This window comes from Heterocephalus glaber, unplaced genomic scaffold (genome assembly GCF_053883595.1).
Source record: "Heterocephalus glaber isolate CG9 unplaced genomic scaffold, H.glaber_assembly_v1.0 deba00001428, whole genome shotgun sequence".
NCBI classification, from domain to species: domain Eukaryota; kingdom Metazoa; phylum Chordata; class Mammalia; order Rodentia; family Bathyergidae; genus Heterocephalus; species Heterocephalus glaber.
The window spans coordinates 8526567-8549455 of record NW_028258293.1 but is presented as its reverse complement, the minus strand read 5'-3'; the positions used below and the strand labels follow the sequence as shown (position 1 = coordinate 8549455).

At 38.7% G+C, this 22889-nt stretch overlaps 1 protein-coding gene across 11 annotated transcripts in view; it reads left to right on the top strand.

The window, feature by feature from the left end:
* Gas2 (growth arrest specific 2) overlaps nucleotides 1–22889 on the top strand; it is a 130984-nt gene that overhangs the window by 82168 nt on the left and 25927 nt on the right. For 7 of the 11 annotated variants that reach the window (XM_021263934.2, XM_004851567.4, XM_021263933.2 and 4 more), the window contains one exon: nucleotides 9739–9792. The exons of 3 other annotated variants lie outside the window; for them this stretch is intronic. In XM_021263934.2, the coding sequence (XP_021119593.1) occupies nucleotides 9739–9792 (54 nt within the window). Of the gene's footprint in view, nucleotides 1–1804; nucleotides 3917–9738; nucleotides 9793–22889 lie in introns of those variants that run through there. One more of the 11 variants, XM_087211531.1, reaches the window with a different exon arrangement.

Sequence of the window (22889 nt, the reverse complement as noted above, 5' to 3'; positions counted from 1 at the left end):
TCCAGGAAGATACTTTCTGATACAGTATAGTTTATTTGTTGATTTCTAGAAACCAGTGTAAGGATGGATAGTTTCCATATATCTAACATGCACCTATATGTAGAAACATCCATAAGATTATGTGGCCACATTTGTCTATATAAATATATCTCTACTTACAAGTAAGGAATCAGTCTCTATCCAAATATAAAAAATTCTTCAGTATAAGGAAAACCTCTGAGGTTTTTTTACTTTGTTTTTATGCAAATGTCCTAATAATCCCCTGGCAAAGGGGAGTTTTGTTGTTGTTGTTGCTGCTACCCAATCAAAACCAATTTCTCAAAGCCAGATTTTCACCCATACTTTTCACTGAGCAGCATTATTCTTTAAACTATCAAATGCAACTAATTGGTATCTATATTATACAGATACAAACTTACTGTCCTTCAAGGTTGTATTATTTCAGTTACAGTGGACCCTTGGCTTACCAACTCAATCCTTCAGAAGGCTGGTTGTAACTCAAGTTGGTCAATGAAGGCTCAGGTTCCTCTACACAGCCTGCAAAGTCTCTCTCCTGTACACAGGAAGATCTCCGTGTCCTTAGAGAGACACTGGCCCAGGATTTCTCAATTAACCCCACACAGGAAATGATGTTGTCATGTTCCTTTTAGAACTCTTTCTTTAAGGGTTAAATCTGTATCTGAGACCATCTGGAAGCACAAGTGGCCGGCATTCGGGTTGTAATACAAGACTTTGGTCGTAAGTTAAAACTAAAATTCCAGTTGTAACCCAAGTTGTTCATATATCAGCCTGGTCATAACTCGAGAGTACACGATAATTTTTGAATTTACGTGGTGAGTATAAATTCTTACCAATTTCTGCAGTAGCAGTTTGAATATCTCCAATCCATCATGATATGTGTCTTTGAAATATAGATAGATGGATCTGGGGTGTAATGTCTTGATTTCTGGGAGGAGAGAAGTAAGAATTTTCCCCTTCTTCTGCTTATTCAATTGATTGATACCACCTGGGCTCAAGTATGAACTCATTCTGGAAAAACTGAATCAGAAACTTCAGGATTAGTTAGTGCCCAAACACCTTGTGTAACAAGGGCTCCTGCAATTCTGATTGTACTGAAGTCTGAAAATCTTTAGGAAGAGAGAACTATAGGAAGACACTCACTGTAGTATAACATAATTAGAACTCATTTTATGTCCGTGGTACTACAAATGATTATTTTAAAAGTTTTATGTATCATTGAGAGAAAACGCTTAATATAAAATGCTCAGTGGAGAAAATACCCCCTAAGTTTAATCTCCACATAAAATAGTACGTAGAAATGATATGTTATTGTAATTAAGACTTGATAGAACAAGAATAATTGAAAATAGTTTTTAATTGCTGAGGATATAGAATTATGAATGAACTAATTTTTTTTCTTCACTTATTTCTTATGATTTTCTTCTGGTAATAAACAACGTGAACCAAGAGAAGCTAGCAAATGCAAAGTTGAAAAGGAATCAAAGACCCTCTGAAAGTTGTCAAATTAATTAGCTGACTTCTCCTTTTAATGGTTGTTTTTCTAAGCATCTCACCTTTAAGAACAGGGTAGGAAGATTTATTGTAGCTTTTGCACTCATAGGTCTGGGAGGATTTTCCATTTCGTTATGAACTTGGAACGTGTTTCTCCTTGGAGGAAGCAGTTAACTTCTCTTCTTTTTACTATTTTGCTTCTCCATTTTGAAAACTCACATTGTTGAAGATTAGCCCCAGGGAAAATGCAAATATTAATCTACAGTCTAGATAATCTGTTTTTTCTTTGCAGACTGCACCATCTTTCAGCCACACATTCGATTTCTTTCTATTAATCATTAATGCTTTCACCACTTGGTGCTCCATTCCTTTGGGGCTCAGTGTTCAGGGACATGAAAAAACCTTAATATGATAAACTGATCTGGCTGAACTCTGCTAATGTACGAAACGGATGCACACGGCTCCAATGACCGGAACATCCACGAGGTAACGTCTTTACACTTAGCAGAGTTGCTCTTATGTTCTGGCAAGAGGACTTCTGACAAAACAGCTGCCAGTACAGTATGTTGGGAAGTAGCTTGCTTGGACATTAATATGACGAATGCCTTCTATCAGAGAGTCAGAATTTGTCAGTACCATAACATTGTGCTTTAGGATTGTTCAAAGTATATTCCAAAGAATAACTGTTCTGGAAGATACTCAAGACACAATTTGTAGAGACACGGTAGAGTTTGGACAGGCTTTTAAAAGGACTCCTACTACTGACGGTTGACTTTGTTTACCTCTTCTAAACACTCAGTGTATCTCACTACAACTTCTCATCCCATTGTGGTCAATAATGGTGTTCTTCCCACTGACAACTGTGAAATCTGAGTCACAAAAGCTGGGTATTTTCTCCAAGCCACAAGCTATTTATTGGTGGAATCAAGGTTCAAACCCTGGCAGTTTAACTCCTGAATTTGTACTCTTTAGGACTAAATAATACTAATTTCTCTGACTACAATTTCTTTGATGTTTCAACATATTGATAGAACCTGTAAGCTCCTACAAAGAATAATACTGTGTGGCATTTTCCACATATTCCTAACCATAGAAAGAATGCTCTTCCCATCATTTATCCAGAGCATTATCTTGGGCTAGGAGATCATGAAAACATATTTTGAGAAAACTGCTATAAATCTAAGCAAATCTAAAAAGTAATTGGTAAGAAGAATTATATTGAAATGAAAGTTTTCAATTTCTTTCTCTCACCACAGTTAAAACCCGATTAGTTTACTAATAAGAATAATTAAATTTTTTTCTGTGTTCATTTTTGCCATTGAGTTCCATTAGAAAAGATTATTTCCAAGGAAATGAGTAGGAAACCTTTATGAAAAAGACAACTAAAATTTAATAAAGGCCATTTTTGCTAACATTTTACCAGGTACTTTATATACATTATCTGACAGACTCCTCTCTACCGTATTGTGAGCATATTGTTTTTATTCTTTTGTTATAGGTAGTGAAAAATAAAGTCTTAAGAATTTAAAGTCTTAAGCAAATGATATGATATTTATAGTCCTGACTCTCTAACCTACAACACATTACACGCCAAGCTTCCTCTTGTACCAAGTCCGTTATATGCAAAAGTTTAATCACAAGATTAGTCTTCTAAAAAGGATTTGTTATATTATGTTTAAGGTTCAACTGTAGTAAAGTAATTCTTTTAACATTTTTTCATTAAGTTATACAGAAAACAAAGTACAATACAATTTCCTAATCAACAGTGCCTACCGCAAAGAAAGGGAAGTAATATATTTGCAGTCTGTATTATGATAGTGAGAACAATCAAAACAATATTTAAGAGGTGTCCTCTGTATGTTAGGCACTGTCCAAATTCTTTATATTGTCTATCTCATTTAGCATTCTAAACTAATTAGAACTTTACATATAATTTAAGGTATATTGTTAGTTGTTCTTACATCTTTTTACTAAAAGGGAGAGAAAACAACTCTCCCTTATTTGCATTCTAGTCTCACTGAATCTTGATCATTGCAGATATTTTTTAAGTGCATTAATACTACTTCAGGACATTTTCAAGCAGGCACCACATTTCAGTAAAACTACGTGAAATTTGACAATAACATTCTCATAGCTTAAGGACATTTTTGCACAGTGTAAGGAATATGACTACTTGAAGGGCCTAAAGAAAAGACAATGAATAATTTAACCGGAAATCAGCAAAGGGATTTGCGTTGTTACGGAATAACCTTCTTTTTACTACTTTTGAATTAAATCTTCACAGATCAATAGAAAGGTCACACATGTTGTTATTGACTGTATAATTTTTTCTTTACCATAAAAATTCTTCAGAATTATACCTGGGTGGTAAAAAAAAAAAAAAAAAAAAAAAAAAAAAACAAAACTCACTCTCTCAAGCCGAGGAAGAAAGGCACTAGAGCTGTGTTACTATAGCAACTGAACCCCGCATTGTCTTCTGGGACTTCCTCTAAGGGAAGGTCCAGTGATAGTGAGTGGTATTACATTCTTTTCAGCTCTTCTGACACATATTGATTTACTGGGAGTAAAAGGTAGCTTGGTTCAAATTGCATACCTTTCCTGGTAATGAAAAATGGGCTGTTGTGAAAAAAATGCAAAAGAGCTTTAAACAAGTAGTGAGAAGATTAAAGCTTCCATGTATCTTAGTAGAACCATTATAGAAACAGCCATTGTTTAGCACCTGAAAGTTGAAAATCCTTTTCTTGAAAAAAGCTTCATCAATTAATTTGGAGATTTATGATTGTGAAGCTAGGTAATGGTTTATGTTTGTTTCTATGGCTGTTTGCTTCCTGGGTGTGTAAAATCCCCTACAGCTCTTACAGTGTTTAATCCATGGTTAGACACGTGATGGCCAATACATGAATATTTCCAAACTTGTTCTCTTTCTTGTTCAGCTGTCTTGGAATGGCACTAATTCAAGAAAAAAACATCAATAGCATTTAACATATAATTAAATGCTTTAATTTCAGTTATAAAATTCTCTCTTTTAAATAATTTTTCCATCAGAGTCACTTGCATGTATTTGTCATTCATTTATGTTCACTTAGGCTAGGGTAATAACAGGGATGTAATTTACACTTTGGTAAAACATCTCTGAAAGTCTTTGCGAATGTTCATAAATCCTCTTACCCCATTCTGTGAGAAAGGGACACATTGTGGAGAAATGCAAAATGAATAATGGCCAGCCTTTTCCACAAAGGATTTGCTGATGGGGTATTGTCTGTATGGGAGTTAATTTTTAGGATTGGAAACTGTTAAATGTAGAAAAGAAATTGATTTAATTTAATTTTAATATTTAATTTAAGATTTTAGCCTGGCACTATGTCTATTTGATACTACTTCTAAAAGCAAGAAAAATAAAATTTGGTATTTATTAGGAGAATGCAAAAAATAGCTAACATATCTACACAGGTCTCATATGCTTAAGGTAGATAATTCATTTTGTCTCCTTTCAGTGACTTAAGGACCAGTTCTAATGTACAGTAAATGAGAGCACAATACCAAAAATCATTCTCCCCTGAAAACTTGTCACTGTTAGACATTTGCAAGGATATTTTTTAAACTTGTGCCAACCTTCATCTGACTTGATAAGTATTCTTTCTCAGCTCCAGCTCAATTAGCAACACTCACCATTCCTTGAGTTTTATAATACCCATGTGACTCTGCTTCATCTCAAATAATTTTCTTTTGCTGTTCAGCTGCATCTAAAGTAAATGGTCCTTTTCCCCTAGTGGCCACAGATCAAAACTATTTACACTTAAACACTGAAAAAGACTGGAAAATCAAATGACTTTACTGAGAAAATGCATGGTTCCTTTGATTGACATTCCCAATCTCTTCCTCCCTGAAATTAAGATATATTATATTTGTACATTCGTGTAATAATATGTTGTGTATATATCAGTCTATATCTGGGTGTGCACATATGTAAGTATGTGTGGAATGGATGTAAGTTGCCCTTGAATTAGTCCAATGACTTGGCATTTTAATAGACTTAAAACAGATATCAAGATGATTTTTCTGTGCCTAAATTTGACTCTCTAATCAAGGATTTTATGATTAAAAAGTCCTTTGTTTCTGTATGTACCTGTGCATGCACATCCCTTCAAGTACATATTATTCAACACTCACTGAAGTATTTCTTTGTAACAGATGTTTACTTGGGAGCTTTCCTTAGTTTCTTCTGTTTTATCCTTCACAACTCTTGAGGTAGGCACTAGTACTAGTCCCCATTTTAACCATTTTAATGTCACCCATTCTATATTATTTTATGAGTATTACTCCTCTATCTTTTGGCATCTATTAGTAATTGACCTTCAGTTGGTGGTAGCTCCTGTATACTATGGCAAAACATGGAATTTAACAGCAAATACCTGTTAGAGAATCAGAATGGGAAAAACTAGGAAACAGAGACTTACAAAACAAGAAAAATAAATCAAACCCCAAACAACAGTGGTTTTCACGTACTTAAGACATTTATTGGTTTTCTTTTCAGTATATTGACCATATTTCAAAAGTCTTCCAGAAGCAAAAAATTTGTTCTAAGAATGAAAAATACTAAGCAATTTTCTCAATTACAAATTGTGATTTATAATTGGATTTTGCTCTGTTAAGATGAAATCTTCTTTAATTAATTACATATGGAGGAATTTTCAGAAGCAGGGCGGTGAAGTTGCCTTTTGTACATTTTTATAGTTTTCTTCAAAGAGTCTAAGTTAAACTTGTAACAAAATGCAAAGTGAGAATAATTTGGCCTATCAACTAGTGGTTTTGAAGTCAAGTTCCTTAAAGTTAAGTGTCTAGTAATTTAAAAGAAAAACAATTTTCTTAACTGTTTTTAATCTTGTTGCTTGATAACAGTCAAGATATCTTACTTTTACATGGACTATAAAGGATATTCATGTATCCATTATCTCATTTTAGTATCATTGTCACCCTTTGAAAAAAATCAGTGTGCTTATTGATTTTTATATCTTATTGAGGAAGAAAAGTCATCTGATAGAGATTCAATAATTTCCCTGAGTAAATCTAGCTAGTAATGCCTTATCCAATTATACTATAAAATTTTAAAATCTGACCTCCATGTTTTAAATTTCACACAGTAAGATTTCCCTTTGGAGTTTTTGTTAAACTTAGCAGAGATGAAAGTGTTTAGTTGTTCACTGTGCTTTAATTTTTCAAATCATTTTTCTGAAATTACAAAATAGATGTTAAATTGTAACATGAAATTACAAAGCTTATAAGATTTTTCTTTCTTTTATAGTCTTCTCAGTAAGAGTATTTGTTTGTTTATATATTTCGACACCAATATGAATGTGAACGATTTTTTGCAAAGGGGAAAGAAATGAAACAACTGTACCTAATATGCTGTGTTCCTGAATTATTAATGAGTTTTTTTAGCAGCCAAAGACTAAACCTGTGAAATATCTGTCATTATAAATTGAATATAGTTCCCCCGTGGGCTCAAGTTGCATAAACAGGATGCAGTCAGATTCATTAAGAAATACATTTTGCGAATGTGACCATTGTGAAAAGGTTTTAGTGAGTGCAGTCAGGGTATGTGGTAGAAATGCTGTCATTTTAACCTCGACAATAATAAATTAGAACTTGGTGCTACTTTTTTGATAAAGTTAGCAAGTTAAGTTCCTATATGATATGGTTATTTTGGTCCTTGCTTTGTCTTTCACTCTAATACATGAAATTTTGAATTTCAGCTCCACACTTAAAATATATAATCTTGCTCCTGGACCGACAGGTGGCTCCCCATCAAACTGCCCAGGCCGCCCTTGCCCTTCCTTAGAGTGGTGTGTGCCAACCTTGCCAGCATCCATTCTACTAACTGATACTCTTGCAACCTTACTAGTAATGAATAATTAGCATTCATTTAAAGCTGGTTGTACGTTGTCTCATAATGCAGTCAGCTCTCATTTCCTGCCATCTTGTTTAAAGCATACTGAGATATCAAGGACGGTTTTGTGAAGTTTGTAAGAATCGGAATTAAATTTTGCCTCAAGGATATGTCACTCAATCTTCTTAGTCAAACTCCTGATGTTACCAAAAACATAAATAAAATGAAATAAAATAAAAACCCAGCAAGTTATTAAGTAGTATTTTCCCTTTCCCTGAAAGAACACTAGCAAGGAATAATCGCATCCAAGACTCACCTGCCCCCAACAGCATTCTTATAGGGCCGTCACCTCCTGTATTGAATTACCTCAGCATCGAATCCTCAGGCACCACATGCACCTCTTGCCCTCCTAACACTCGTGCCAATTAGAAGAAAATGCTGCCGGTCTCTCTCAGAGTTCTTCCCGTCTAGCTTCTGTTATAAATGGGTTGTAGGTAAATATAAACTCCATGAAAAATTATAATTACTTGAAACATAATTATGTAAATGGTTTCCTCCTTGCTCTTTGTTTTCATTACTCCAACCAGTTGATATTTGTTTCCTTTCCTGGAAACTGACACCTCAGTTAATAATCTCTAAGTTTCATTCTGAGCATTGTCATTTGTCATTTTTTCCAATGTGCAAGCTCATAGAATACAGAATACAGAGAAAATTGGCTAATCTTTCTGGTGCCTCATTTAAAGGCACATAAAGGACAAACCCGATTAAAATTTACTTTGTGACTTGCAATAAACAGAAGAACCCCAAGAACTGCAATCTGGAACTGTAGCATTCACATACATAAAAGTGTTTAATTGGTCATCATCCTCCATGCGTTAGCCATGAGCATGTTGCACCGGTCGGGGCTGCTTTGTTGTTATTGTAGTTCATAACTGTCCTCTGAAGTCCGGGGTTATTAGAAAAATTATAGACACTCACGAGCTATAAAGTTTGCTTCATGTCACATTGCCTGCCTACCTGGTGGGACTAAGCCTAAAGGGGGCTTTATCTTTGCACAACAAAGCATTTTGGACCACAGTGTACACAACACAAAACTCCTCTCCCACGGGATGTTTGCGAAAGAGCTTTAAATTTCCCCCTACTTCACTAACAACCTACAGCTCACCTGGCAGTTAACTAGAGGACCTATTAGGAGTAGGGGGGTAAATTCACAGGAACAAAGCAAGGATTGCCTCTGTCCAATTGTGGAGGCCTTGTTTATCTCATGTATGTCCTCAACATCTTGTAACAACAGTGACAACAAACCCGGCAATGAGTACTGCAGAAGAACATGAATTTCAAGCAACATCTCAGCACCAAAGATATGAATAGGCTCTTCCTTCCTGCCTTGTATCCATGACCTGTTGTGTGTTAATATGTACATTTACCCATATAAACTAAAGGAAAGGTGAACGTGATACATCCTAGCAGTCAAAGGGAAGATAGCTTTGCCAAACAAGCAAACCAATAAAAGAACAATCAAACCAATAAAATTATAGCCATGATAGTGTCTAACCAGAAGGGAAACAAATTTTCCCCAAAGATGACTTTGCTACCTCTGATGCTTAGAGAACCTGGGAACTGTGCTTTCATTCCTATTGAAAGCCACTCAGATAAAAAGGGTTCTCCTTGTAACCATCGGGAGATTAGAATGCTGAACACATTTCAAATTACAGGAGAAGGAATTCGTAGAATAGAAGGTGTTACATTACTTTGCGAAGGTGAATATGATGGGAGGGCTTTGCTAAGGCACAGGGGGCAGACGTGGGTGGGCGGGGGGGTACCACAGAAACAAGAACAAGGTGGCAGGATATCCCCTCCGGGTAGGCATTTGCACACTGAAAATGTGCAAATAATTAATAATTTTCTCTAGATTTTGTTAGACACTGTCTAACAAAAATGTCTGGCGTATGTTTTCTCTTGTGGAACTGAGATACAAATTGGATGTCTATTTTCCAGGCAAGCTTATTTCCTTACTTGTCTTTTGTTTCAAAACAGGAGACCAAAGGACCCCAGGAAAGTGCAAATTCTAATGGTTCTGTTTCAAAATGCCGATGACCAACAAGTCCATAATTCTCTGATTATGTGTACTTCACTTATGTAATGTGGATCACGATGCAAAAAGCTACCCTTAATTTAGAAAATGAAAAGAGTTGTTCTCAATGTAACTCAAAAGAAAAGAGTTTCCTTTTATCTTATTACAAAAGGTCACAGTTTGCATTTTTAGGTGATGCTCCTGTACTTTTCTGCCATGGAGACGGAGAGCATTTTATGAACTTCATATCTTCTTGTTTCAGTAGGGTCTTCATGGTTGTAACTATGTCTCCACAGCCAAAGTAAAGCAGACATTGAAGGTAATTACTTAGATAATTAAGGGGAAAACCTCTCCTCTTTGCTTTCAATGTGAGCGTGGGCCTCCAGTCAAATGAGGGAATTTGGATATCTAAAAGTGAATATTTTACTCATTTTCTTTCTTTCTTTTCCCAGTGAGGTACTAAACGTTGTTTCTCTCTTGTTTTTTCCATAATACTTGCAAAAATTACAATATGGGTTGCATTGTTGGTGAGTGGAAATCTGTAACCTAGTCATTTTTGTCTTTTTCTCAGTTTAATCCTCATGCTTTAGTGCATTCCTTCATAGAACTTATTATTAAAATTGTTTTAAAGTATTAACCTGGGTTTTTGCTTCCATATACAATACTATCTGGGTTTTTGCTTTCAAATATTTTAAATAATACATCCATAGAATTGAAATTTAAGCATCATTTAACTTCAGAATATTTCCACTCTGCTCCTGTTGCACAAATTGCCCTCTGTGGTTTAACACATGTGGAACTCTGTGGATGTTTGCCAAATTTCTGCTCCAGATATGGTGGTACCTAACCTGCAGAAGTGTCACCAGGGTTTTCTCTAATGTGTGTGATTTATTACTTCAGCAGGATAAAGCTTAAGGAGGACAGGAATTAGACAAGACTTGAGTTTGAGGTCCTGAGTTTGCCCCTGGACACAGGAGGATTGTCTAATTTACAGTTCTTAATAATTATGATCTATAAAGAACAGCTAATTTGAGAAAGTGTCTGTTACATGCAAATCCAAAATCACGTTCAGAGAAACTGTGTTGAAAATGTTGCTTTAGGCAGGATATTTTGAAACTGCATTTTGAAAATTAGCTTAGATTTCTAAAGAAGTATGATTAAATGCCTTGTCTTACCCGTCATATCTTCCGTTATTCATGCACCATGTATATAGTGTGTAGCACATGAATGAGCTATTAGAAGTCTTGAGGGCATAGTTTCTCCATACACTCTATTTCTTTGTAAATCGACTGGTACCTCTGTAGACGAACTTAATTCTTTCCACCATTCTGGTCACAGACTGAATTGGAAGAGAACCGAATCAAATTTCTCCATAAGGTCAACATTGAACCTAACCATTGAATTTGATTTGGTTCTCAACCAATTCAATTTGTGGCCTGAATCATGGAAAGAATCAAGTTCGGGAACCGAGATACCACTATAATGTAAATATGCATCATATACTAATTATTCTGAGATTTCAATGTCATTGACTTGTTATCCCGATTAATAGTTGACAAGCAGAAGAAAGAGAGGGCCTCCTAAAAGTCACTTCTAAAACGTCGTCAGTGAATAAGCAGTTACTTTATGGAACATCAAGGCATGGCTGTGTTGGCAGCTCTCCATGTGCTTGTGGAAAGATGGCATCTGAAGACCTCAGACGCAAGTTCCTTCACATGAGTGTGAAACCTCTTCTGCTGAGCTGATCTGACTACGACAGTCTTGACCCCCCCTCATCACCAAAGTTGACTGAACCACTGTTGCTGGCTGGTGTTGTTTCCCTTTTCACACTTCAGGTGTCACTGGGTTCGAGAAGACATTTCCTGACAAGATTTTTTGTTCAAAGAACACAAGTATCTGTGTTCTTTTCATGCTTAGACTGGCCACACTTCTTCTTGCTTCTTTTAAAAGTAACTTTTTTTTTTTTTTTACTTTTCATAAGTAGCTTTTCACAAGACGAGCAGACAGTTATCTAGAAATCCTTTCTAGTATTCTTGCTATTTTTAAGTAAGTCTTTAAAGAAAATCTCCATGGTTAGTATGGTTCCAGTAGGCATGGATTTTATATAAGAGTCTTGTAAAGGACTTGGCACGTTAGTTCCTTTGAGGCAGTTCACACCACCTTTACAGGGATCTAACCGCTAGGCAGAATTTTCTTCTCTGCTTTTCCTGCTTTCCCTCTTTTCCCAGAGAAGAAAAGTAGCACAACGAGGATGTGTTGCCAAGTTTTAAGGGTGATCTTTCCATCCACATTCCTTGGGTTGCTTTGTGTGTAAATACAGACGTAGAATGACAGGCCTGTCATCATTTTAATTGAAGCTAAACACACTGAAATTAAGAGTGAGCAGGACTGGCTGCTTGTGTTTCTCAGAAACCCAGGGGTGCCCAAAGCAAGAATTTGCTGTGGAGCTCCATCAACTTGGACTCTTCCGGTCCTAGAAGCAGATTCAGTGGGTTCACTCCTTTCCCAGGATTATCTTTCCTGCTGTCTTGAACCCGGGAAGTTCTGGGAAACTTTCAAAAGCTTCCCACATGGTGGAACAGTGGTTAACCAGGGGTTAGAAGGCCTTGCCACCTCTTGGCACTGAGGACAGAGATAACTGGACATCCTCAGAGGGCTACACAATGCCTCCTCCTAATTCTTACTCCTGGGGCGCTGCTGTCTGCTGCTCACTGTCCAAATTCACCCCGCACTCTTCTCTTCAAGATTTGCCAGGCGATCTTCATTTCTGAGTTCATTACCACATCTGTGCCCAGTTTTCAGTCTTCCCTGCCTCAGTTGCAGCACATTTTGCAGCAGTCACGGTGGAGTTTCAGCGTGACGGACTTTGGGGAAGCCCCGAAGAATGGCGGAGCACTTCTAGGGGTCCCGGTGGCTCCTGGAGGTGTGGCTCTGGAGTCTGTGTGGTCCAATCCTTCTCTGGACACTGTTCCCCTGCCCAGCCTCCCAGCCACCAGGGGGCAGCCGTGCTCCGTCAGGCCCTCCGCCCTGATGCTCCTGCTTTGAGCCAGCCAGCCAACCATAGACTGAACCCGTGGGCAAATTAAACTTCTCTTCCCTCAAGTTTTGGGTGTTCAGTATCGTGCCCCAGCAATAGGAAACCCAACTACTACTCTTTTCCACAAGCACTACTTTTTCCACAGACTTATCCTTGAGTCATCTGTGCTTCTCATGTCCAGTGCTACGCCTCAGTCTTCGATCCTCCTCTTCAGACCTTGCACATCCATAGAGGACTAGCACTGCCCACTCTCCTGGGAACCTGCTTCTTATGAAGAGTTACTCTCTCTGAGACAAGATTACCGTTCTGCCTGTTCTTGTTTGCATTTTCCTGATTGATCCCTGTGAATTGCCCATTTCTTTTTTAATTTTAAGTTTTTATTAGTACGCGTTAGCCTTACAGAGCTGTTACATTCACTGCGGTGAGCGGATACATCTACATAACATGTCTCAGTTCTTCTCTTATCCCCTCCCTCCCTTCTCTCAACACCCTCCCGTCATCTCTTGATCCCCTTCCCTTTTGCAAAAGATCTTTCTCCTTGTTTTCCATTATCTGTCTTTTATTTCACTCTTAAGTTTATTTGTACTTTGGGTTTCTCATATAGTAGAAAGCATGTGATATTTTGGCGATCCCTTGCCATAGCATGTTATAAAAAGAGTGAAAAAATGTTCTTTTAACCATTTAGATCTGCAGATTCCACATAAGCAGAGGATAGTGAAGGAGTTAAGACATTGTTTGCATTCACTATATGCTGCCCGGATATTCACAGTTAAATAATCAAAGTTCCGCTTTCATTTTATGTGCAATTTTATATTGAATGACTTCCAGGTCTATTTACTCTGCTACAAGTATTTCTCCAAAACAACCCAGTACCTTCTTAAATTACCAAGTATTGGAACTATTAGAAGCAACTTGTCTCGATTATGCTCTCTGATTTTCTTAAAATGAAGGATTTTTATTTTTGTGTATTTAATATATTTACTATGCCCCTTTAAACAGAGGACTTTTGCTATTTTGAAATAACAATTCTTAGATTTTGGGGGGTAGCAAAACATTTTAAGATTTAACTAAGAGACCCAGAATTGAGTCCTTTGACACGTCTTAAAACAGTACCTGGTACACTCACTTGGAGAATGGATGCCTTGTTGGAGGAGACATGCACTGAACATCAAAGTTGGGCTAGGGATGATATACTTCTCATTAATCTTTCTTGAGATGGATTTCTAGGGGTTAGATTTAGGATTGGAATTCCTCAGAGAGTTACCTATCATGAGGTTTGTCTAGCACCTTGAACTTCAAGAATCAGAAAAGGTAAAAATAAAAATTTTAAGGAAAAAAATCTGTAGCATGAGACTCAGGGACTAAGCAGATGTTGGTCAAAGCATTGAAGAGAAAGTGATCCCATCAGCAGCAGAAAGGGAAGTGGTGTGAACAACGGCCCAAATTCCCAGAGGAGATGGCAGGGAGATGGAATGAGAAATAATCAAAACCATCCCAAGTGCAGCCTTTAGGGCAGAGGACAAGGGAAGAGCCTGCTGATGGGAGGCTGGTGTGAGAGAGAAATAAGAAACTAGGCAGAAGCAATCCAACTCCTGAAAAGCCACCCTTGCTATGTGAATGTTGACTCTCTCCTGAAGGCAACAAGGAGATTGTAGAGAATGTTTTAGAATGGGGGCGATGTGAGGAGAGCACTGTTTCAATCCCTGAGGTTTTAGTGCTCGGAAGGAGTGCAAAGGGTATAAAGTTGACAGCACTCCCAGCCATACTGGTTGGGAGTGGCGAGCCTGTAGCAGTGGAACTCAACCTGCAGATCTACCTGATAAAAATTCCAAATTCAGCATAATTATCATCTACCAAGTGAGGCTCTCTGTCTGGATGTGGAGATTACCGGAATGGAAATTCTCTCCAGTTCCTCTTTGTCACTTAAATGATAACTGAAAAGCAACATGTTGATTTTGGCTGCTTCTGCAGCCTGGCATGGAGGAATGTGCTGGGCTTCAATAGGTCATAATCTCCACTTGTTAATAAGAGGTTTCTTTGGTGAGAATTTTACATGGAATAAAAGTATAGACTGCTCAAGATGCAACGAAAGAATGACAGGAAATTGGGTTTTATATTTCATAATTTTAACTTTTTCTTCTTTAAACCTCTAGGTAATATCAATTGACAAGAATCAAATTAATTAATAAAAAGGCACAGACTGGTGCTCCTATCAACAAGTTTTAGAAATTTGTTACTCAAGCTCTGACTCTCCAGATGTTACCCAGATTCTCAGCTCTGGATCTGCCTGGAGATTTAGTACATGTTAAGTTTAGCATAGCAGAGCTATAAAAAGCAGCACTGTGCTCCCAGGAAGCCTTGCAGCAAGACCACGGCATTCACATTAAAATTGCACCTTGGGCCAAAAATCCTCTGGAGAGAATTCTTCAGCCATTTACAGATTTCTTAATGTGAGTTCATTATATATGTGCCCAGAAAGCAGTGGTTCCAGCTGTAGGGCTGAGTTCAGAACTTTGGGCACATGTTAACACAAGTTAGTCTTCTCCTGGGACATCTGAAAATTGTCAGTAACAGGCACAAAGCACTTAGTATGTGCTGGGCACTGGTGTGATGGAGAGAATAGGAAACAAAGCAGTCTCCTCTCAGTGGGGAGACAGACAATAAACACATAGATCAAGGGTTAGATAGGAAAAGTCTCTGTACAGTTTATTGAGACTTTGAGGGATACAGTTTCTTCACAACTGCTTAATTCTTTTGTTTTACCTCTTTACTATAAGTAATGGATTAGCATGGTCATATTCCAATAACAATTTATTTATCAAAGTAAAGTGTGGGCCAGATTTGTCCTATGGGCCATAGTTTGTTGACCTCTCACATAGATCACTGAATTACCTCATCGTAAATCGGGCAGGATAATGCGGAGGAGACTTACTGGACATGGTAGCTTTGGATAGGCTGGTTGTAGAAGACTCACTTGTGGTTGGGTTCAGTGTCTAAGTGATTAAAGAATGCTGTGATACCATCTATTTCTCTTTCTCTTAACATAGAGGTAAAGCTATGCAGTTAAGCTACAGGTTACCCATTTATAGAAGGCAGAAACTATAATGACATGGTGACTTGTGCAGAAAGCCAGTAATTATTACCCAGTTATTGAAGAGTGTCCAATAATAGCTTCCCATTAGGCCCATCTTCATTAATTCATTCTTATCTCTGACTTATAGTGATATTTATCAAATTATGTTACACACTGAGAAATGTAACATTGGCCAGTATGTGTTCGCATATTCTGGCCTGTGGGGTGGACAGTATTTTATCCCATTTCCCATCCTGGCTTCCTTCTCTCAGATTTGTTCTTCTGTAGTTGGCACATCAGAATGATTGGATTATCATTGCATGAGAATCAGAAGAGTTAAGAGAATGCAGGTAGAATTCCAACAAGTAGTGCCTCAGTTTGACCAGTTTCTTTCATAATGCATCAGCACAGGTTTACTTGGTTATATGGAAACATTAACTGGAGAGAGAGAGAGGAAGGACATACTTCTGAACCTCATGTACTCTCTGTCATAAGACTTGTAGGGTTAGTTGTTTTGTGTGTAGTTGTTAAATGCTGATCCATACAAAGAGAAAATTCTGAGACTACAAGTAAATCAATAGACTATGATGTTTGACTTTCTTCTCAGAACCCATTTCCCATTGACAAAAACAAACACCTCACAGACAACACTGATTTAATTGTATGTAAACACGGTCTTTGTGGGTGAAGCAAATCTAACTGGTTTTCAGTGTTAGAATAAAAGATAAAATCTGTTCTTAGAGTTATTTCTGAACAGAACTCATCTCCAATCCTAATATAATGCAGATGTAGGTGTTGGCTATGAGAATGTAACATTTTCTAGGATTTGACATTTTCAGTGATCCAGAATGATTGTATTTGTAAACAGAAATACCAGCAAAAAAAAAAAGCTATAAAAAGAATGGTTGTTGTTTTCAAAGACTATTGATGTACTAGAGCAATGCAATAATAATAAAAGTGGGGTTCTTCCTGGCAAATCTGGGGGATACGTTTAGGACTATACTCTGAAGGTCATCTCAGGGTAAATACTGTGGCTGCGAACAAGGCTGGTGAGGATTCCTGGGGCAAACTGGAAGTGGATTCGCATGTGGAAAGCCTTGTCAGATAGTGGGTGGCATCTTGTGTGTAGGGAGCTGTGAGGAGTCTTGGTTTCAGACCTCAAGATCCAGTTGGAAAGAGACTTGGGAGTTAATCACACAAATGAAAGCAGAAAACGAAAGACGCCGTGAGACAGAGCATAATATAAATCAGAGGTCTATTCCTTCCTTTAACAGTTTGCAGGGCGCTTACAATGCACTGGGCACTGTTACAAGCACTGAGGGATTTAGACCGGTGAGACCAATGTGCATTGTCTGCACCTGGACTGCTTTCAAAGAGAAGGTGGAAGTCACCAGTGACTTGAGAGGTCCATGGGATGTGCATGCTGAGAGCAATTGTGGGCATAAGATAGGACCCAAGGATGAGTGAACACTGAGTGGGCCAGGCTGGTGTAGATTATGGAGAACACTGAGAGGCAGAGTAACATGAGTGGAAGGGTCCACTTGCTGTTAATGACAACATAGCAAAGAGGGCAAGTTGTAAAGATGAGACTTTTTTCACCCATGATTCTGCGGATCAGGGGTTGAGGGGACTCATCCATCTAGTGTCAGCTTTCTTAGGAGCAGAGTCCCAAGCTTCACGTGGAGTCGGAGCCCTCAGGTATCTCTCCTTGTCTCTCTCCCTCTTCTTGAGAAGACACCAAGATTCAATACTGAGGATTCCATCTGATGACCTTGTCTAGTGCCCCTCATCTTCCAAAGGCTCCAGTTCTGAATGCCATGGTCATGGGAACTTTCCACCTTCTTAACAGCTCACAGTGAGGACTGACTCCAAAATGGATTTTAGTGGGGACAGATCATCCAAATCACAGCAAGCAGAAAGATCAGACTGAGGACAATTGTAAAACCAAAAAAATTGACATTTCACTTTAGGCCACTGGATAGCAATTGAAGGTATTGAGCAACAGTACGATAAGATGGAAGTTTAAGACAAGCTGGCAGAGTCTCTGCATTTAATTATAGATTGGAGCAGAAAGGAAAGCAAGGCTGATAACTAGAATGTGACTCCAGTTGTTCATATGCAATGATACTCAAATAAAATGGCAGCAAGGAAAATAGGAAAGGGATAGAGAATAAGAATTTGGGTTACATATTCCTAATCCAAAAATCCAAAATCTGAAATGCTTTCAAGTGCAAAACTTTTTAAGCACCAGATTTTGGAACATTTCGGAATTGTTTTTAAAGGAATGTTCAATCATAAAGTCTATGGGAAACATTAAAAAGCCTGCAAAACTCTGAAATCTAAAACACTTCTGGTCCGAAGCATTCCAGAGAAGGCATACTCAAACTGTAGTATCTTAAGGGTAAACTTGATTAGAATAGGATTAAAAAAAGGCAAAGTGGAAATTAGAATTTTCAAATAGTGATTGCTTAGTAGACATTACTTTTCCCCAAGGGGGAAAAAATGTAGTTAAGGAAAGAAGAGTTTCTGAGGTCAAGTGATTCTGCTATCAATTTTGCTGCATAACCTTGATCAAGTTATTTACAATCAGAGACTCATCTATAATGTGAACTATAGTACTCATTTTTAGACGGCTGATCATTTATTTAAGAGATGTTCCACAAATTATTTTCTAGCTTTTGGGATTTGAGAAGTGCTAAGATAAGGTCCCAGCATTTACAAAGTACATTCTCTAGTAGAAATGGAGTCATTCCAAGTAAGCAAATACATAAGGTGACCTGGGGTTCTGATAAACGTTAGGAGGAATCCTGGGGCTCAGGAGGGTAACTCTGTGAGAGCCCTGAGGCTGACCTCTCTGAGCAGTGTTATCTGAAATGAGATCAGAGTCCTGAGGGCCAGACTTAAAAAGAACAGGGAAAAGGGATCAAAAGGTGGAGGGAAGGAGAGGGGATGAAAAGGGAATTAAGATGCCTTATGTACATTGCCAACTCCCCACATGGAGTGTAATTATTATCTACAGCTAGCGTGTGCTAGTAAAATAATACAAGCTGGAGAAAAAAACAAGGAAAACTGTTTAAAGACAAGAAGAGCAAGTGCAAAACTTGGCTTGTTTGGGGAACACTGAAGCAAACTTCTTAGATTATATTGGAGCAATTCTGAAAAATTGGACCAATTTAGTTAAGCACACCTGCAATAGCAATATTTAGTTGTCAGTCTATAGGTAAAAATTATAGTAAGCCAAGCATGGTGGTGCATGCCTGTGATCCCAGCACTATGGCGAAGCAGGAGAATTTCAAGTTTGAGACCAGCTTGGGCAGCTTAACAATTTAGTGGGACTCTGTCTCAAAGTAAAAAATTTAAAAAGTACTGAGGATATAGTTCAGAGCAAAGGCCCTGGGAAAATCCTCAGAAAAGGAAGGGCAGGGGGGAAGAAAGGAGGAGAAGGAAGAAAGGAAGGAAGGAGGGAAGGAAAGAAGGAAAAAGAAAGAAGGAGAGAAAGAGAGAAGAGAGAGACAGAGAAAGAAAGAAAGAAAAGAAAAGAAAGAAAGAAAGGAAGGAAGGAAAGAAGGAAGGGAGAGAAAAAGAGATACAACGTTTAAAAGGAACACCTGCCCTCTAGTGTCTCTGGTAGCTTCTTCAGCCTTATTAACAGGCTTTTCTCAGCTCCTTATTCAGTAGCACAGAGGAAAACAAACAAAAAAAAGCGTTTATGCACATTTGCTCTGTGACACACATTTATATTTCTGAAGCAGGCAGGTTCTGTGGAAGAGGAGGAACATATTTATTTATTTAAGTATGTAAATGAGGAGGATTGGAAACAGAGGAACAAGAAGTTTTCTGTTGAGCGGCCTGACTTGCAGATTCCAGTTCGGCCTGTTCATTCTTACAGAAATGGGGGCAAAACAATGAGCCCATTAAGTGTTATCTTTTCTTCACTTCAGTGTTTTTTTTGTTTTTTCTGTTTTGGGTTAAAAAAATAACTAGAGTCCCGGAAAACTCTGATTTTTGTGGTGTGGGTTTAAATTCTTTCTCTTCACCCACAGGAAAATTCTGAGCGCGTGGGTTCTGGAATGTTCTTGTTGGTTCACTCCCCAGTCACCCCTCCACGTGTGCCCACCTCCTAGTGCTGAAGGTGACAGGGAGAACGTAGAGAACAGAGCGGGGATGGGGGGGCTGGATCTGAGGTGCTTGCTTAGCTCCAGTCACACTGTGCTTCTCTGCTGCCAACACACTGTGCTCTTTCCTCTGCCGGGCCTTTGGGAAAGCAGCTCAGCCTCCTTGCGTGAATCTCCTCTCTTCCAGTGTCTAACATCTCATTTTACTTATTTTTTAATGTGTCACCCCTAATATCCTGTCCTGCAATAAGCTTTCCTTCTTCCTAGAGTTGGGCCCCTCTTAGATTAGGATTGCTTTTAAGGGATATTTAACCCGAGCACCCTGCATCTCCCATTCGAGACCTTCATGACATCAAAACTTGGTGCTTATGGTGTTTCCTTTCTTTCTTCACTGTAACAGATCTTACAGGTACAACTTATACTGGAGTGGCTCACTACCCTCTCCCTTGCGTTGCCTGATATATGGGCTAAGTTGCTTCACAATCACTTGTCAAATGCACTGAGCTAAAATAAACAAATGTTGTTTAGATGTAACATTAGGGCTTTTCAAAGTCTGGAAATTCTGAAAACAAAGATAAGGAAAAATAATTTCATGAGTTGGAATTAGGCATGGCTGAAACAGAAAAATGAAGCAGCAAGTTTATTTCTCATCATGAAAGCGAGGGCTGGTGCGATGCAACTGTTTGTTTAAGTCCTCAGGATGCCTTGGTTCCTCCATCTCAATGAGCTGTGGTCCGCTATCTGTGGGTCTCTGACATACGTGGCCCCAGGGTGGCTGTGTCTCAGGTTGAAAGATTCAGGGAAGGGTGAAGAGCATATTGTCACTTACGGAACGTTCCTGGACACGGTCATTGACCTTTGTTCTTCTATCTTATTAACTTCAGTGTGTGGCTACATGTAGCTTCAAGGGAGATAAGGAAGTAGTTTTCATTCTACCAGTTGTGTGCCCAGGTGAAATCTCTGCTGCTCCAGAGGGAGAGAAGAGATATAAGGCACTCAGTCCTTGCAGGAGGCCAGGATCCACCTCGCAGGGACTAGTCACCTCTAATGACCCCCTCTGCACGTCATTGTCATTAGTTGAGCTGTGGATTAAAGCTATGATTCTATAATTTGTAATAGAAGTTAAAGGGACAAGAGTTAACTAATATCAAAATAATAAGTTTCTTAGTCATTTTCCTCGTTGCTGAGACACAATACTCAACACCCACAATTTAAAGGAGGAGAGGTTGATTTTGGCTCAGAGTCTGTAGAGGTTTCAGTCCATAGTCTGAGGAAAAGCTGCTCACCTTGTGTTGACCAGAAGGAAGGGAGGAGATAGGGAAGGAGACAAAGCTGTCCAGACCATGACCCCAGGGACCCGCTTCCTCTTCCGACTAGACCACTTCCTCTTCCAACTAGACCACTTCCTCTTCCGACCAGACCACTTCCTCTTCCGACCAGACCACTTCCTCTTCCAACCAGACCACTTCCTCTTCTGACCAGACCACTTCCTCTTAACACCAAGTCAACTCTGAGTCCCCACAATCCAATTGCCTTCCAAAACCCCACTTATGACCACAGGAGGCTCATGGGGGGACATCTACATATAAACCGTAAAGGTTCCTTTAAGTAGCACTTTTTTATTTTGCTTTGCTGTTTGGGGGAATCCATATAGGAAACATACACAACAAGGTTGATTCTAATAAGGAATAGCATGTTTTTATGAAAAAATGTCCTCTCTTGCAAGTGGCTAAATTCTAACTTGGATTCAAGATGAAACGCAGCCATCTATGTCTTTAACTTTCAAAAAGTGAAGTAGTAAGTATGGATAAGAGTTAAAGAAAAATATAGTCACAGCAGCTTATGTTTACTTAATGCCTGATCATTTTCAAAGCACTTGCATTAAGGGATTTGGGCTGGTAACATCGTCCTAAAGCTACATAGATTCACGGAGAAGAATTTGGGAAATAAACAGATCAGGCTGGTGACAGATAAGCTATAAGTCATGGAGTCAAGACTGAGCCAAGCTCTTGTTATTTTAAGTTCTTTCTCCTGTCTCTGGAGACTCGTCAAAGCCCGTAAGAGAGTATGCGGACATGTGGTTGAGAAACCGTGCATTTCCTACCTGTCTCTCCAGGAAAGAGGCACTCCAGGAGGGCGCAGGTGCTACGGTGTTTCCATGGAGGGCCTGATTCTTAATCATTGTTTACGAAGAAGTTGCCTAATGTCTGCTGCAAAACCAGCAGTGCAGACACGGGGTAGGCAGTACTTTGACAAACGGGGCATCGCCCCCATGCCAAAGACCCCGTGGTTTACACTCTAGTGTCACTAACCAGTCAGGAGCAGGTTGTTCTGTACTCTGAGCTCTTGGAGGGGGAGGATCACCTAGAAGCCCCCTCAGTATGAAGCCTTGTGGGGAGCTGGGTTAAATGACATTGGAGGACCCCAGGCTGCTTCCATGGAGTGTTTCCTGGCGCCTGCCTCTGCCTCTCCTGTTCAGCAGGTCGCGTATGAGTGCAGCTGCCACTCTGCCTGATTCAAATTTTTCATTCACAGGTTTAATTAAAATTTCTAGCCAGCACCATCTATCATGCTCTTTAGTAATTTTCCCCTCTCAGAGAGACCAGCTTGGAGCTCATGGCCTTTTGCATGGCTACATTGCCTTTGTTTCTATAGAAAGAGATCCATAACCCTATTAATAACTCCAAGCTTTGGATCAGGAAACTTGATGCAAAACAAATCACAATTGTTGGTCTGGGATTTGAGGTTATTATAAACCTTGAAGTTTATTATTTAACTCAAATCCTGTATAATATAGTACAAAATATAATATCAGTGGGAATTATTTTTATAATCATCTAGTAGTTCTCCCCTTGGGTCTCAGGCCAAATCAGTTTAATAACTATTCCTTTCCACAATTCATTTTGTATTCTGTGGAACACATATATCTTCAATCATTTAAAATTGGGACTAAGTTGATTCTTGGTGAAAAAGTTTTCTGAGATATTCTAGGAGCATCATAATGGACAAAATAATGGAGATTCTGGTATAAAAACATAAGATGGAACTCTGGGCGTGTTCTGTCACTTGGAGTGAGACAGACAACTACTTTCAGAGTGAATTTCCTTGTTCAAGGGGGATTAGTAATATCCACAACATTTGTTTTGGTAACTAGAGAAGATTTCTTGCTCATAAATGTACGTATTTGCTTC